Source organism: Lates calcarifer, linkage group LG5 (assembly GCF_001640805.2).
Source record: "Lates calcarifer isolate ASB-BC8 linkage group LG5, TLL_Latcal_v3, whole genome shotgun sequence".
Taxonomy (NCBI): domain Eukaryota; kingdom Metazoa; phylum Chordata; class Actinopteri; family Centropomidae; genus Lates; species Lates calcarifer.
In genome coordinates, this window is record NC_066837.1 from 12,019,970 (window position 1) to 12,038,258 (window position 18,289).

Below are 18,289 nucleotides of genomic sequence, written 5' to 3' on the forward strand. Positions count from 1 at the left end.
TATTTGAAAAATCTATTTTATATAATTACATTAATCTCTTCACACATTCAAAGATTTCATTCAGTGGATGTGCAGAAGAAAATGGCCTGAGAGACTAAAGTTGATATTTATTGTAGAAGGCACAGGTATTTTTTCTGTTACTCCCTCTTGGATAGCTTCTGTTGTTCAGTTCTGTCTAGTTTTACAGAGATGTCCCTTCACACAAAATCAACAACACTGCAAAATGTCATTACTTGTACTTATAGAATCCCTCTCCTGTCTTTTTACCATATTTTCCCTCTGCAACCAACTTGTTCAACATTTCACTCGGAGCAAACAGTGGGTTATCGGGATCCTTTTCATTCCAACCTGAAAATATGCAACGACAGAGAGGAATTAATTAAACAAATCAATTAAAGACATATCTGCACATATATGTTCCTCATAATTTAACTCACCATCCATAATGAATTTCATTGTGTCCAGTCCTACATAGTCCGAGAGCTCAAAGGGTCCCATGGGATAACCAGCACCGAGCTTCATGGCAATATCAATGTCCTCTTTGGATCCATGACCTGAGAAAGAAGACAAAGAAAACAAAGGTAAACACACACGACTGCAGAAATCATTTAAAAACCAGCAAATAATATTAAGAAATACTGAATTAGAGCCAACTATGGCAATTTTACTGCTGAGACAACTGATGGTCATTCAGGTTTACACACCTCTCTCATGCAACCGGATTGCCTCCAATACATAAGGAACAAGCAGGCGGTTTACAATGAATCCAGGTGTATCCTGAGTAAAGACATGTTGGATACTGCTGAGTGAGGCTGTTTGATCAATTCTGTGGCTGTAATGACATCAGACAGTAACTCGTACCTTGCAGGACACTGGTGTTTTTCCAAGTGCTTTGCTGAAGTTCAGGAGTGAATCAAAAGTCTCTTGGCTTGTTGCTGAGGTTCCAATGACCTGAGGAAGATTAATACTTGAACACGTTTGATTCTGATAAAGTGTTAGTGCCATTAGACATCTCTATTCATTATGAGTCTGCATCACACAGATCTATGACACTTTACATTTCAGTTCTGTGTGTGTCCCTGTATTAAATCAGTATTAATCTGAATCAGTATATTCTGTAAATCTCCTCTGTAAACTGCTGGATAATGTCATTCAAATAATGGGTTAATATCACAGAGGTGGTGAACTCTGTATCTGAGAGACGTCTTCTGTCATTTATTTACAGGTAGTTAAAGTGATGCTAGCTTCCTCCTGATCCCACCCCCATCTAATACAAGTAAATGGGGATAAAAGGGGGGTAGAACACACCACCCTAAAACCAATATTAGAGAAGCAGAGACTTTTAGCCATTCAATCCCACTCTTAAGAAATTAAAAGTATAATAGTTTAATAGTTATGTAACCAAAACAAAAGGCGGACATATTGCAACTTTACCCAACTTCCTCCTGTTTACATCGACCTGTTGATTGGTGGACAAACCTGCATGCAGTAATTAGCGTATTAGCAACTGCTAGCCCCATTGATTTAGTCATGCAACAAAAAAAGAGCAAGATCAGTAGCAGGATGGCTAAACTTAGGGCTCTTGCCTCTGTTTATATACACTATTGAATATTTACATTGCTATAACTATCACTTTAAGCAGAATATGGCAACCAAGTTGAATAGAGACAGTTGGAGTGTGTTTACTTCTTGGATTAAATTGTTGAGTAAATTTGAGTAAAGTAACAGTCAGTCTGTGAGCAGAAGCCTTCAGGGCCATAGGCCTGTGTTTGCTTTGTTATTTGGACGGACAGGACGGTGTAAGAACAGAATTAACAAATTAAAGAGTTAGAGCAGTTTTTCCTCATCCTGCACATGTGTGAGTTTTCTGGGGCTTCACCTCTACGAGCTTCATCATGGGGACTGGGTTGAAGAAGTGAAGACCTCCGAATCTGTCGAGCCTGTTGGTGGAGCTGGCGATATCAGAGATGGGCAGGGAGGATGTGTTGCTGGCAAAGATGGTGTGTCTAAAACAAAAAGAGCAGAAAAACAGACAGTGAGTTACACACAATATTGACAGCAGTGTCTAATAAAAGCAGATGTGTGTTTTCTGTTGCACAAAAATAAGATGTGGCCTCTTGTGTTTGGAAACTAATAAGTGTTCATTCAGCCGCTGTCACACTCACTTCTAATCTAACACTTGTGGCTAATAAATAAAACAGAGGTGTGACAGAGCTTACGTTGGTGCCAGCTTGTCCAGCCGTCCAAAGAGATCCTGTTTGATTTTTAGATTTTCCACGATTGCCTCCAACACGAGATCTGAGCTCTGAGCTGCAGCCCCAGCGTCTGTTGAGACTGACACGTTCTGCAGGACTTTCTGGATGAACTCCTCACCTGCCTGAAACAAACCAAACACACTGTTGTTCACTCATTTCAATATCACCCCCCCCCCCCCGGTCGTTCAGTTTGTCTCTGCTGCATCTCACCTCTGGCTTATCAGCAAACTTCTTCTTGACCACTCTTTTAAGGCTCCCTTCAATGCCCTTGACAGCCTTCTTCAGGATGTCATCAGATGTGTCCACCAGCGTCACCGTGTGACCAGTTGATGCAGCAACCTTCCACAAAGAAACAAGTTCATGATAACTTCAAATACAGTCAAAACCTGGGTGCACATGAGGCAATGTTGTAAACAGGTGTTGTCTTGTTGTCCTTTCTGTGTAATTGCTGTTTACAGCAGATGACAGCAGCAGCCACTGTTGCTGGTCAGATTTTTCAGTGTGCTGCTGATGCACAGCAGGTTATTGAGACTAAATATGAAGAGCGACACCTTGTGGTAGACTGTGTATCTTGTAAAATTCCCTGCAGTGAATCTGAACTGAGTCCTGAATGAATATGAGCTTTTGTTACTTTACACCACAAGGAAACAGGTGTGTTTAATGAATGACAACTGAATAATTTCATAACACAACTTCCTTATTGGAACAATGGGTGTTTGTGATGTATGACAAGAAAACTGTTGACTATCTGGTAAATATAGGACTTTATTTAAAGGTTACAAGCTCCTATTGGCTTTTATTCTGTGTGGTTATATGACATGAGATAGATCGTTAGTTGCGGCTCTGATGTTGTGCAGGATTTGCACTTCAGTTAAACATCAGTGACGACGTCTTATGTTTGCATGTGTCCCATGTGTGCAGCTGTGTGTCGGGGTCTCCTGATCCCGATCAAGTCCCGATCCCACCCAGGACTCTTTAACATTTATTATCTTTATAATGATGTGAAACAGTCACAGTTTGAAGCGCATGGTCCGATCTGCAGCAGTCAGCTGGCTAGTCAGAATGAAGCTAACTGCTAAGCTACATGGCTAAACAGAGCCCCGGATGGATTTGGTTCTTACCTGTGCGATTCCCGCTCCCATCTGTCCTCCTCCGATGATCGTCACATGTTTAATCGCAGCGGCTCTGACGGCCGAGGACGACAGACCTCTGCAGACCTGGTGGGTGAAGAAAGCCATGATCCGTGGACCTGCTGCTGCTACAGGGTTCAGGACTGACACAGATCCGGACTCACTTAAAAGTGGGAGGAAGGTCGGCGGTCACGTGATCATGCAGACACTTCTACGACCTTTCACACACATATCCACAGGAGTTACATATCAACTAAAGGTGGCAAATATACACAGGTTCCTTAAAGTGTTACAGGTTGTCTTTCATGGATAATCCTTACACAGACACTAAAAATTACCGATATGAAATGTGAAAATACTGCAGTAGAAGTCATGCATTTAAATATCAACTTAGTAAAAGCACTTGCATGTAGAGAGGCTTTTATAGTTATTATATAATATTGGATATTACAAGTACAATTTGTTGCAGCTGGTCAAGGTAGAGCTAATAATTACCAAAAATTGAAGTAATCATTTAAGTACCACAAAGTTGTAATTAAATACAGTACAAATTTATTAAGAATTAAATATAAACCCTGAGTGAGAGTTGAATGTTGGTCTAATGTACACAGACAGGTACAGAAAAATATCTTGGGGCTGAAGTTGATGTTTGCCTGTTGACAAATGTAAACAAATACAACAATACAAGGTTTAAAATCAGCAAAAATAGATCCTTAAGGTCATTTAATTACCCATTGTAGGGTCAGCAAGGATCAGTGTGATCCATTCCAGCCAATCATTGGCGTCCATGCTGTTTGTTCTTAGTGTAATGTTACTTAGACTGGGAGGAGAGTTCAGGGATTTCTGTCTGCAGCTGCTGTGCTAGCTCTGAGAAGCTAAGCTACAAATCTACAGGCCTGTGTGCAGTCACTGTAATTATGTAAAAACAATATAAGCCACTAACTCCAGCTTATCTTACTGTTATCTTGCGGGTGCTGTATTTGTGTGCATGTCATTCCTTAAAAGACGTTTGTTTTGCTGTGGAAAAGTGGACGCATTCTGCCATTTTCCTCCTCGGCCAGTTGTCAGTTTCCATGGTGACGTGCGTCTGCGAGTTTGGGGGGCGGAGCCTCTGAAGGAGCACTGAAGGGAGGAGCGTGTTGTTTTGCTGCTGGATTTGAATACACAGTCTTTCTCTGGGATGATTTACTCTGCCTTTTAATGAAATTGCTGCCAATGGGCTGGTCCACAAAGTGCCTGCATGATCCCTGCTGTAAAACAATACTACGCTTTATGCTGAGTCAGGATCAGCTTGTTCTTTCAGAATGAAAAAAGTGACTTAGATAATGATATTTAAGGCTGCACATATCTGTGGTCCCAGAGCAGTGGTTCAGTTTCACATTGCCGTTGTTCCCAAAACATATTTGTGTCAGTAAAAGCTCTTAGCATTGAGCTAACTATTTATTCCACTGTTCCTGATAAAAGAATATATTGTCAACTTTTCATAGGGCTACAACAATCTCATCCTAAAAATGTCAAGAGTTAAAAACAAAACATTAAAAAAGAACAAAACTATACCTTCACAGCCCAAGAGGTAATTCATAATAAGATAATCTGTTTTTATTGACAGGTTGTCAATAATCCATACATCAAGTATGTAAGGAAATTGGCTATACATAGGAATATACACTGTGTACATCTCTATTTATTTTAAACTCTTAAGAAAAAAAAATCTTTCTTTCTCTAATACCCTAATGAAGGGCATGACATTAACAGATACGTCTAGTGATTTCTTTAAATCTGTGAGTGCACCATAAAACAATAAAATGATACTGACCTTATTAATCAATCAGCTTATCAACAAATTCAATAAGAATTGCAATTAATTATTACTTAATTAGCATGTCAAAATACAAAACTGGTTCCATCTTATTACTTATGTGGTCATTTCTGACAGTACTTTTGAAATATTCTGGATATTAACTATGAATTTAAAAAAAAACATATGCATATGAGTCAAAAAATATATCTTTAATACTTTCTAAACATGAAGTTGTCTCTCCAGGAGACCTTTACTGACATCTCTGGCCTTTTTTCAAGGTCCTTGGCATCAGAGCTCCCTGTTTACAGAAAAGTCTTCCACTGTTTCAACTACGAGTAGTCACACACACAGTGTATGGGTAGGGGGCCAGGGTCAGGCCAAAGCGTCCGTGCAGGGGAGGAGGAGGCGTTCCTTCTGGGAGTCTGAATTTGAAGGCCTGCAGTAAACTTATAACCATCAGGAACAGCTCCATCTTTGCCAGCTGTTCACCCATGCACACCCTGCGACCTGAAAGATATATGGTATGAATCATTGGATCCTGGTGTGAATACACACTTATAATGAATTTAATGATCAATGTTGCAGTTGTTTTGCCCATGAGATGAGTAAGGAATGACGTACCAATCCCAAATGGTATAAAGCACTCTTTCTTGAGCAGCTTTCCATCGTCATCCAAGAAACGCTCCGGGTTAAATCTGTCTGGGTCGTCCCACAGAGCCTGGATCTCTATGGACAGACCACAGATTGGGTAAAATAACTGTTCCTTTGGGAATAGTGTAACCTCTGAACTCTGGAAAAGAAAAAAACACACATTACGAGGCAATTATAATTGAGACTCATAGAGCTCACTGGTTGAGCACTAACAGAGAATTTACAGGGGTCATAGGTGTTGTTTAAGTTCACCTGTTGTCTTGGAGGCCATGTGTGGAATAGCCAGAGGGACCACTGCAGTTAATCTCTGCACCTCCATGATGGTGGCTTCAGTAAAGGGCAAACTTCCTTTATCGGTCATAGATGGGACCCGATGTCTCCCCACCACGTTATCAATCTCTGCCTGAACCTGGTCTAAGATCAAAATGGGTGAAGCAAATCAACATTAAACACATAATTACTGCACTATTAATGAAATCCTAATCTCAACAAATACATAATTTAAATACATAATTTGATGAACTAATCAATGTGGTTTTGAAGCAGCTGGAGAAGTGGTTAAATGCATCAATGTGCCAGACGTTTTCATATCCTAAAATGAGCGGTGGGTTCCCGCAGCAGATTTCCAATTCCTTTTTTCCACAAAAGAGTTTCCTATTTATGTAGAAAACAAAGTCTGTGGTTCATATAAGCTTAAAAACATTTCACATTTGGTTTCATATTTCACCCATTGCCATCTCAACTGTAAATTAAGTGTTGATCTGTGAAAATGATCTTGCAAAAAATTTAATCGTGTGCTCTACACTTGATCATCAAAAACTCATGCAAAAAATCCAATGGAAACTCAGAACACAAGTAATTTTCTGGATAGTTCTTCATAACTTTATCGAAATTGACCAAAATCTGATCTGAGATATTTCAGATATGGCAGGTGATGGTCCCACAACTGCAATGTGTCGATTTCATAACCATATGAATTCCCTGTAGCAAAGAATGGACTGAATGGTCTGTTGCTTTTACCTTGGATATTAGGATATAAGACCATGTAGAGCAAAATCCACAACACAGAATTAGTGGTGGTGTCAGTGCCAGCGATAAAAAGATCTCCTACTATATAAAAGAGATAATCCTCTGTGAAGCTGCTGTCCTCCTCTCCAGCTGCCTGCTGGACCAACATCTCCTTCAAGTACATGTCTACAAGATCCCTTGGGTTCTCAGGATCTAATGTTTCCCTGTGATGTGCAATAATCCTCTTTAGAAACTCTGTGATGTCTCCTTCCACCTGCCTCAGCTCCTTGAAGACCCCAAAAGGCAGATAGTAGAGCAGTGGAAAGACGTTGATGAGAACCGCAGGGCTGTTCACGCAGATCTCCAGCCCCCGGTCCATCAGGCTCAGCAACGTGCGGAACTCGCTGTCTTCGTGGTGGAAGCGTTGACCCAGGACCATTGAGCAGATGACGTTGGACACGGCGTTGCTGATCAGCGGAGACAGGTCCACGCCGGCGCCGCCAGACTCCTCGTTCAGTCGCAGCAGCTCTGTTTTGACGGTGGCCAGGCCCTGCAGGATGCAAGGCTCAAAGCTCACCTTTCCCAGGCCAAAGTTTCGGAGTATTCCGAGGCAGAACCGGCGTTGTTTCTTCCATACAGGCCCATAAGGTGCAAAGACTATTCCTGAAGGTTAATTAAACCAGAAAAAGAACTGGGATATGTTTCAGGTCATTAACCACAACAAAGAGCATTTAGGTCAGTCCTCATCCTCAGCCCAGCTTTGGTATTTAGGAGCCTGTCTATAAGTTAAAGCTATATTGACGAGTGTAAATGTGAACATTTAAGTCAGCAGTATGTTACATACACCTGTGAAATTATTGAGTCAAATACAACAGCCCTGCAATAAACCCAACCCTCACATAGGTTATAATGTTCAGTTTTTGTTGGTACTGTTTCAAAGTGGTGTTGATTCAACTTTATGGTCATTTTGGAGGCTGACTCAGAGTGATTACCAGTGGGCCTAAAACTTCCAAACCAAAAGCTCCACATTCACTGTGTGGCAACTTGTTTGTGGTTGTTCGTTTGGGAGTACATGCTAAAATGTTTCTAATAATTCATCCAATCAATACGAGCAGACATATAATAATAATAATTTAAAAGCTCCACAAACTGCAGCCTCAACTCTCTAAAGTTTAAACTAAAACTGAGGTTATTGCAGGGCTCATCAGACTGCAGAGTTAGTACTGGAAGCTGGATGTGCGTGTATGCATGTCGGTGTTTTACCCGCTCATAAGATTTGTTCACCATAAAATTATGGTTGAAAATGAATGAAATAGCCTCAGTAATGCGAACACTTTCTTACCTTTGCGTTTGGTCATGATAGTGACAGTAGGGATCTCTGGTCTGTCGGAGAACACCTCGGGATGGTTCGACAGAGCATCCTTCACCACTTCATAACCATTGAGCACAACGATCAGCTGACTCCCAACAAAAAGGCTGAACACATTTCCATAAACGTTGGCTTGCTCAGTTAGAACAACTATAGCGCTTCTCACAGTGTCGGTGCTGTTGGAGCTCTGTCCAAACCTCCTCTGGATGAAAGAAGGGATGAGGAAGCCGCCGAAGTTTCCGACTATCGGCCAAGGCTTCGGACCTGGAGGAATATTAGCGAGTTCCCGTTGTCTCTGATAAAAATGAACTAAATAATACACCAGCAGGAAAACTATCAAAGCTACAATGTTTGCATACGACAGCACAGAGCTGCTCACATGCTCCAGCACTGACAGCGGAAACATGGCGTTAGGAGTTAAAATAAACTCAGTTCAGTGAGCTGACAGTACTGTCCCATTCTCAGTATTATTCCTAAAGTCCCTGAACTATCATTGGTAACATGCCGACACGACAGGACTGGTTATTTAACAGAGCAGCTCATACTCTTCCTGTGTTGTTGTAACATGGCAAGAGTCAACGTGGTACCGTTACTGGCTTCCTATTGGCTGACAGGGCTGTGGCCTGCTGTGATTGGTGCGCATCCACAGTGAACACATTCAGTTTTCCAGCCCTCCAAAGTGTCTTACAGGCGACACCACAGGCCGCTGGCTACAATGTAATAATAATAAACCATGAAGCAGTTTAAACGGTCCACAGTTAAAGTCCACATTAAAATGACACAGACACAAATAGTTTTAGGTTGTTAATAATATCACTGTCCTATATTAATAATGGACTTCCAGGGGTTAAATTAAATATCTGTTGTGTCCAAAAGAAGCAACATCCTTATAAGGACTCAAGTGCCTCTTACATTTCAGGGATTAAAATGTAACAATTAAATCTGAACAATCCCATCCCTAACATGTGAAACTATTTCAGTAATAATAATGACCATTGTCTTGCTGTTTGTTCAGTACTTGATGACTTTCTTTATATGTAACTGAAGTTGCAAGTTAATCCAGGAATAATGATGGTAGGAGCTTTTTTAGAAAGACTCTGGATTTCTTTCTTTTTCTACTTTGGTTTACCTAATGCTACTTTCAAGCATAGCCTATAAAATATAATCTACATGTAGCAACTGCAAATTACATTCAGTCTTTAATATTTGTTTGAAACAGATAGATGACATGAAAACATTAAGGACAGAGGAGACCATATTAAACATTTAATCCATATGTAGCAACAGTTTCTATGCTTAATTTAATAATAGTTTGTAAAACTGGGAGATGTACTGTACAAATGCAGAGGTACACAGCCTTTGCGCATTTCTTTCCTTCATGTGCACATCATTTAATACATAATCATCTGCCTTAGACTTCACTTCCACAATTTAAAGGAATTATTTTAAAAAACATATTTTGTAACTTGTGAAAAATAGATATTCTGAATGGTAGGAGGGATGCATTAAATATGAAATAATCAAAAACTAGTTGTAGTATATACCATAATACGTAGCATAAATTAAACCAGAAAATACAGTGAAGCCTTAGTATGGTTACATTTTAATACAATAGTACAATGTTGAGACTACAGCTAGGATATACACATTCAAGGCTACTAAAATGAATACAAAATTAAAAATAATAGTAATCATAATAATAGAAAAAAAACAAATAAAAACAAATACACCAAGACTCATAATGGCAGTTTTGGTACACCTACTGACATTTAATACACTAAGGCACCCTGTGACTTGAGCACACTGATATTATATTGAGGTAAACCCCATCAATACATACAGTATGAGAGAGTTACGGTAGCAGATCCAAAATCAAAATCCTGCAAATACTGCCACAAACCTGTTGCAGTATTTGTTGCATCAAACTGTCCGTTCATGTCTGAAATTCACCAGGAGCTGATACAAGAATCATTTACAAAAACAATGAGAACTTTGTTTATCTCACAAATAAATTACAGTGGCAAAGAACACACAGAGACGACATGATTATCCTTCTAGGCACATTTTTGTTTCTTTCATCACTACACATTTGGTATCATTCTGTTCCTGTCTGGTAGTCTTGTCTACCAGAATGAATGTATACCACTTCAGTGGATTATCAGGCAACACTGCTGGGATGTCAGGGTCACTCCTCCCGTGTGCTCTGCACCATGGAGTACTTCTTGCAGGGGTTCTTAAGGCAGGAGGGAGGCCAGGTGATGGGCCAGCTGTACGAGCATGGCACAGACGTTTGGACGTTCTTCTCCATGAAGTTGAACAGTGGATTCCACCAGGTGTTGGTGAGGTAGTTGTTGGGCGAGCATTTCAGAGTCTGTCAAGAGAGAAAAGTCATAATAAAAAATGTGTTTATATATTATAAGAAATTAATTTACATAGACTGGAAATGGGTTGGAAAACTACATCATATCACAGAAATCAGTGGCATTGGTTGATTTTTTTCTTCTTCTTTGACTTTATTAGTGTTCGTCATTATAAAACTATGGTATTTTAATCTGACAGATAGTTCAGCAAACCGTCTGTTTATAGTTTGGCCAGTAGAGGGAGTGATTCAGCATTTTGAAGGTATGCTGACTGTTGCAGGGAATGGCAATCCACACACAGTCTAAAAATATGTAAACTTGCTCTAATTCATTACAATAGTTTATTATAATATGGAATTTATAGACCATTCCCTTTAAACATAAACTGTAATAAATCCTTGTATTGGTGTGTAACTTTCAGCTGGTATAAACTCCCTGAACAAAATATAGCCACATGTCACCAAACAAACAGTTAAATCCCTCCATGCATAATGATTCATGTGTAACACGGTTCAATGAGAGGGAAGGCTTCGAAGGCTTTGAAAGCCCTCATTAACTCTCTGACTCCACTGTACACACAAACATCCACCCAGTGTTCAGCTCTTTGTTCAGACCTGTAAGTTGGCCATGGTGTGGTACCACCAGAACAGGCGGGAGGTGATAAAATAGGCCACAACCACATCCACACTGTAGTGCTCATGTGCCACCAAGATGCACACCACACCCACGGCGCTCAGCAGCCAGCACATCAGATGGTACCACCAGAACGACCGCGGCGAGTCTGGAGAGGGAGGGAAGAAAAGACAAGAGTGTCAGCAATATTTATGACAACATCCATCCTGTGGTCTGTTCTTACATGTCTCCTCTGTCAAAAAAAGGCAGACCATAGCATTTCAGTGAAACATGTCAAGAACAAGAGGATTTCCTGCAACACAGAAACAAGGCAACAAGGGGAAACTAAAACACTGCAAGTTCTGCTTGTAAATCTCAACCAAACAACTTTTCAGAAACTTTTTTATAGGTACTTTGTATTTTTTACCCAGCTATACAAGAAAAAAAAAACTAATACAGTCTAATATGACAGCAATGCAAAGAATCCTACCTCCATAAGTTTTTGTTCAAACTGTGTTGCATTATACTGAGAGGTGTTTCTAATATTTTGTCTTGCCTTATTGACATAAGTGGGGTGGACAAAACCAGAAAAACACATCTCAGTATAACAAAACATAATTTAACAGCATCAGAAACTACAGTCTTCAAAATGACCATAAAGTTGTATCAACACTTTGTAAAACATTGCAACCTTTATTGTTCCTAATAAACTGAGTGTATATCCAGGAATATAGAGCTTTAAAAAACTGCAACAGTAGCAACATATTTATTATTTGTATCCTATAAGTCCCTAGAAGGTCCATGTGTAAAATACTCTGAGCCATTTGGGATGAGAATGGAAACAGACAATATCTTTCATATATTATTCATGAGGAATTCTAATAAATTATTCCATACAAGCAAACAACACAAGTGTTGTTTTGAGTACTCACACTCCTTGATGAATAGGTACGTGAGGGTGAGCATCACAGTGTGTCCACTGTAGAGGAAGTCTCCACACAGGAGATGGGAGTTTGTAATGGAAAGACCCCCACCTGAAATCAGCCGCAGAATTCGCTGGATTTTTGCCTGTGAGTCTCCGTGGAGCTGACGGGAGAACAGAGAATGGATGTTGGGGAGAAAACAGATAAGCACAGGATCGGCAGCAACATGACTGCATCAGTGCAACTAATGATTATTTTTCATTTTGACTTGTCTCGGAAGTAAAAGAAAGTGTTTCATCAGCAGGACATGACCAAATCTCTTGCACCTGCTGCTCAAATTACTGAAGATAACTCACTTTTTACGAGTAGCTAAAGGCTTTCATACACTGTCTGAAACATATCAAATTCCTGGGAACAAAACAATGACTAAACTGTTCAACCTTTGATCCTTTTGCGTTATACAACCCAGCAAACAACTGCCAGGAGCACGTTTTTGATCAAACACCGACGCACTTCAATATCACTATCTTCAGGCAGTAAATGGTAAAAATGGCTTCTTTCCTTCTTTTTTTTTAAAGAGCTGCTTCTCCTGTGTGGTGCCGCAGAATGAATCCCAGTGGGTGCAGAGAGTACATGGCTCAGCAGTGACAGCTGATGCCCGCTCTGATGTTTGCGTGTTACTCACCTTAGGAGCACAGGTCATATGCATGCCGGGCACAGGCAGGGTGGTGATGTACATAGTGACGCAGCGGTACAAGTACAGAGTGCCGATGAGGAAGAAGAACCGCCTGATCACTATTGACCTGCAAATGGACAAAATAAGAGCACGAATGGAGCGAGTGAAGAAATGTTGTGGTGCCCAGGTTATGCTATAGATTCTGTATCACAGGCAAATGGACAAAAGTGAGGGTCTTGTTTTTTGGTCTAGGTTCTAATGAGCAAAGACTGCTTTCTAACTCTGTTGAACTGTCATACAGGGAAATGTCAACTGTAGAAAAGACAGAAACGTGATTAGAAGGAAAAGCTGTAACTGTGGTGAAATTTCATTTTCTGGTGGTTTTTTTCTGTATTTTTCAGATTGACTGCTTTCACATTAGATAGTAGCAACAGGTTCTTACTTGTATCTGAAGAAGAACAACTGGATCAGCCAAATGGCCAGCAGCACCATGCCATTGATCTCTGTCACTGTGAACGCCCACTTCACTCTGTCAATATAGTCAAAAAACTTATCAGGAAGAGGTGGACTGCTTTCTTTGGGTGGGACCCTTTCATGGACTACAGTGATGACGACTGTGGTCAGGACCAAGTTGAAGCCGGCGTAAAAGAAGACTATTATCGTCTTCCACCACTCCATGGGCAGACGATTGACCTTGGATTCGGGCACGGAGATCTTCACGTAGTCATTGTGCCTCCCTATGCCTTTCCGAAAACCCCTCTTTGTGTCCTCCCCGCCTGGGGTGTGGACAGGACAGGTTTTACCGCTAGTGGGCACAGCACCACCCTCCATTCCTGGGTTCAGATTGTCAGCGGCAGAGTCTCTTGCATCCACAATCTCCTGTGATGCCATGGGTGCCTGCACTGTCCATCCACAGGCACTGCTCCTCTGGGCTGAGGCTTTCTAGCTGCAGTGAGAAAAAAAGAAAATGGTTGAAAACTGACAAAACACACAAGCACACTACTGCCATTTGCACAGGATAGAAAAAAAACAAAAATAAACATCAGAGTGACAAGTCACCACAATGAGAAACAGGGAGGAGATGAACACTGGCTTAACTTTGTTTCCGCTCTTCCTTATCTTTGGGATTAACAAAGCAAGAGATGGAGCTTTTATTGATACAATGTTCTCGGTTCCACCGGCTGAAATATCCAAGTTAGACTGAAAAGCTATTTTTGAGTTCGTAACAACCAGCTAGTCTAGATGTGGTTGTATGAGTTAACGCTGTAAGTTATATTTTCCTGTCCCTGGACGTACACCAGAACCACTCAGACAGTTTTCTGTTTGGACGCTCAGTCAGATTCTTATTTTGGGCCTTCCAAAGTCTTTGTGCTTTGGTTTTGTGACTTTGACTATGTTCAGTTCAACAGTTTTATGGTCAAACTCTGTCTGTTGCAGCAGAGTGATTCACATGCTCATCATAAAGGTTTCAAGTTGTATGAATGCAAATGTAGCTCAAGCAAACCAAACTTGAGATTGAAAGTTCATTCTTGACCTTGAAAACAATCTCATCACCACCATGGTCCATTTAGTAGCTGCTCTGGAGTTTCACTCAGATCATGTGATGTTTCCCTGCAGGTGGAGTTCCCTAAGTCGTAATGTGATGCTAATTTTTCTGATCACTTTGAGGACTTATTCAAGGGAGCGACTGGGAAAACTCCATGTCCTTAAGAAGATCTTGTGATATGATTGAAAGCTCCAGAACAGTTACTAAATGGAGGTAAGGTGAGATCGTTTTGAAAAGAAAAGAAAACTAAAAAAAAAAAACTAAAATAAAAGAATGGATGGACAAACTTAGAGATGAGCTAATGCAAGTGTTTGTTGTTGAGCTCTTAATGACTTGAGAGAGCACTACAGCAATGACCTTTTTCATTCATCTAAAAGGCTTCTAGTCCCTTTAACAGCTCCATTAATGGATTTGAGGATATAGCTATCAGCCCTGAAATGCATCACAATAAATGTCATCTGGGATACATACAGAATGGTATGTTTACTTAGAGGGAAACCTGGCACTAAGATAGAAATAGAGTATGGCTAGATTGGAGAGAGCTGCTGAAAGCATCAGTTTCAGAATCAATTTTTGGGAAAATATTATTACAGTGGAGCGAGGCTAACAGTAGAATGCCCTCTGACTAACCCACAGCAGATTCAGCCTCTGTTATTCATCTGATGGATGGCTATACAACACAACATCTGACAGACTTTAAGGGTTCATAAGGTATATTAATACTGACCAAGATAGCAAATAAGATCAACAAGAGCAGACAGACAATAAAAACTAATGACGATGCCATGTCCCTTATGTTATTAGTGAGATTGTGTTGCATCTCTGTGGTTATTCTGCATTTTGTGATCGTATATCAATATTTAAGGAGAAGTCACTCTGTTGCTGGTGTAGTACAGCGTTTACATAATGAGCGTGAGAGCTGGTGAATGTCAGAAAAAAAAACCCTAATTCAGTTTTTTTACTTTTCTCATATTGAACAGCTCTGTTTAAATGCTCTGTTTGAGTCTTGATGCTCTGATTTTTAGTTAATGGAGAGCGTAGCTGTAAATATTGACTTAACTGTCCAAACCTGTTTAAGAGGCACCACAACAATTCTGTTTTTCCTCTAAAAAAACCTACATCCAGAGTCCCCATCCTCTATATTTTCATGTATCTGTCCTGTATCAGTGTGAGGTGCTGTACAAAGAAGATGGTAGATATTTACTCTCCAGTTTTCACTGTGAGACTGCTCCATGTGTGCTGTACATGGGAGGTCAACAGAGTGTCTCCATTAGACTCATTTTCCACCAGTCCCCTCCTCCCTAGTGTACAGTACGCAGTGTTTTCCCACCAGCCGGAGCACCCAGTGCTCTGAAGGGATGGGTGGTGATGGAAAACTGGCAGAAAAACCTATTCCACATGGTCACAGGCTGTAATGGATAACTTGGCTGCCTCCACTCACCCAAGCTATTTCAAGAGAAGCCACCCAGTTGCCTTGAAGGCTGTATTTTACTCCAGGGGAACCAGGACTTTGACTCCACTTTGGGGCCTTCATAATAACATGCTACTATTGCTGTCCACTCATTTTCTTCTTCACATCATGTGGATTGTCTTCATCAAAGGGAGAGTTTAAAATAGATCACACCAAGAGGTGGCCCAGCCCTCTAGAAACTGTCGACACTACAGAGCGGAGTTGACTATATGTTTTAAAATGTACTTACTATAAATCCAGCTTTGAAACAGCATGTTTAGCACAACATCACACTTAGGTTTTAGTTTAGTTTAATTTCATTTCAGTGATGTTAAATGTATAGCTCAGAGGATACACTGAAGAGAAGTATCTGACACAAGTTTGTGTAACTCTTTGTCACTGTGCACACTATGTTTGAGGCTCTATAATAAAAATAAAAAGACCTTTTTAATGGCTTTGTGATAAAAAGATTATTTCTTTGTTCTTTGAGAAATCAAAAGAGTGATGTGCTTTTTTTCAAAAATTATTATTAGCAGCAGCACTGATGTAAAAAGTTCCTACCCTTTGCTTGAGAAAACACCATAAAGAAGCAATAATACAATGTATAAGTACTGTATGTGGAACTGTACTTAGAGTACCTCAGTAAATGTACTTTCTACCAGTGATTAGTAGTAACAGTAGTAGAATATGTGTTGTAATAGAGTATGTTGAAAGCAGTAACATTAGTGCAGTTTGTTATTGGTAACAATCCTGTATATTAATTTACCAGTAATTGTGTTATGATGATAATGTGAATGACAGATAGTGAATGTCTGAGAGCTTTGGTTTTTACCACAGTGATGTTCATTTCTTCTGCTGGATGCCATGACTACTGTCTAACACTCGTTCACTGCCCACAGCTGTTCATCAAAACACACAAACGCTTATTCTTCACTGACACAACAAATAAATTCAGTTGCATTTTTTGGAAAAGACAACGAATTTTATGGCATACAAGCCAGAATGGTCCCACAGTGCACGGAGCCACCCCCTACTTTTCTGGGTGCCGTAACCACATGTGGGGTGGATACGGGCGGTAATGTCAGGCTATCAGGACGGGCGTCCCATATATTACAGGGTGGCACTCTGTCACATGGGATGAAGCCGGTTTTGAAGTTTACTTTCGGGGTGTAGCACAGTGGCCACACACACACACACACACACACACACACACACACACACACACACACTGTTAAACACCATGTTCCGATATGAGGCTACTGGGTGGGGCAACAGGTCACTGGATGTCCTGTAATTAAACCCTCTCGTTTTCAGTCAAAGGCATTACACTGAGCAACTCACAGCTGACTTATTCAGAATAAAGCTCTATCACCAGCATCACAGCGTGTGTGCTGAGTAGGTTATAAATAAATGATCAAATTTGGTTTTGATTTGCATATGTGCGACAACCTGCTTCTTCTTCACCGTAGGCTTTCATCACCTGAAGCTGCTGATGAACGGCCCGATAAAATGCTGTGTGTAACTGACATCATCACACCATAAACACGCGCATGCCCAGTTATCATCCGAATAAAACTTTTTTGCATCATTATATGCGAATATATTTTACCTTATACAACAAATGAAAATTCAAAGAAAAGAAACAGCAGAATTCGTATCTACAGTGTATTTCTGTATCTATGAGCAACACTGATAAAAAAAAAAAAAAAGTTGAATGTCATCAGGAGTATAAATCCAGTCCGGCTGCTCCATCTTATTACAGATCACATATTAATGCCACATTTAACCGTCTGTATTAAACACGTCAGCCAACACAAACCGATGAGAGGGTGAGGATCTGTATTTTCACAGATTCACATGTTGCTCAGTTAGTAGCATCCTACCTGCCTTGCTCGGGCCTCCTAGTGCCTCTTCCTGTAGTTGCAGCAGCGGTTCCTTGAATCCCTGATGCTGCGCCCTGTGCTCGGTGCTCTGCTCAGCCTGGACTGGTTCATTACACGACACAGCCGCTGGCTTTTGAGGGAGCGCTCCTCCCCCGTGGCCCCGTACATTCTCACATTCATCCATCCTCTATATCCATCCTCCGGCCTCCTCCTCACATCCCCTTTAATTCAGACTCTGTCCTGTAATCAACCCCAGCGTCGCCCTCTAACTCTCCTCATTTAAAATAGGCGTTTTGCTAAATCTGCGTCTTAAACCGATTAAGGTGGAGCAGTGCGGTGTTTTATTATTTGTGGGTTAAAAATGCATTTATTAAGGAGTCACGAAATATTATATTTTATATTTATACTTTATAAAATGTAAGCAAAAATTAAAATACCAATAAAGTCCAGTTTGTCTTTAGTTGAGATTTTTTTTTTAGTAATTTCACATATTTGTAACCATGTCAGTAATAACACAGATTTTACTTTTAAAACATCAATATTTCAAATAATTAAATCACATTATATGTTAATACGAACTGTTTTTTCCCTGAAACTACGAACCGTCTGCTTTATGAGTAACTGG

At 40.4% G+C, this 18,289-nt stretch overlaps 3 protein-coding genes across 3 annotated transcripts; all 3 read right to left on the reverse strand.

Annotated features, from left to right (window-relative positions):
• Nucleotides 1–3,567, reverse strand: hadh (hydroxyacyl-CoA dehydrogenase). The gene is made up of 8 exons (XM_018684151.2): nt 3,377–3,567; nt 2,466–2,594; nt 2,220–2,377; nt 1,880–2,006; nt 862–951; nt 705–777; nt 438–554; nt 1–348 (listed from the first exon to the last, which is right to left on the reverse strand). Exons 1-8 carry the CDS (start codon nt 3,491–3,493, stop codon nt 230–232), a joined length of 930 nt encoding a protein of 309 aa, XP_018539667.1. The 5' UTR covers nt 3,494–3,567; the 3' UTR covers nt 1–229.
• Nucleotides 3,568–5,374: 1,807 nt separating this feature from the next.
• On the reverse strand, nt 5,375–8,790 carry LOC108888243 (cytochrome P450 2U1). Its single transcript, XM_018684149.2, is given in 6 exon segments — nt 5,375–5,693; nt 5,808–5,904; nt 5,906–5,976; nt 6,090–6,251; nt 6,858–7,508; nt 8,188–8,790. Coding segments are annotated over 6 exon segments (1,596 nt in total). The 5' UTR covers nt 8,621–8,790; the 3' UTR covers nt 5,375–5,511.
• Nucleotides 8,791–9,345: 555 nt separating this feature from the next.
• On the reverse strand, nt 9,346–17,914 carry sgms2a (sphingomyelin synthase 2a). The gene is made up of 6 exons (XM_018684150.2): nt 17,665–17,914; nt 13,228–13,731; nt 12,795–12,912; nt 12,119–12,272; nt 11,189–11,355; nt 9,346–10,585 (listed from the first exon to the last, which is right to left on the reverse strand). Exons 2-6 carry the CDS (start codon nt 13,674–13,676, stop codon nt 10,400–10,402), a joined length of 1,074 nt encoding a protein of 357 aa, XP_018539666.1. The 5' UTR covers nt 13,677–13,731; nt 17,665–17,914; the 3' UTR covers nt 9,346–10,399.
• Between the last annotated feature and the right edge of the window lie 375 nt (nt 17,915–18,289).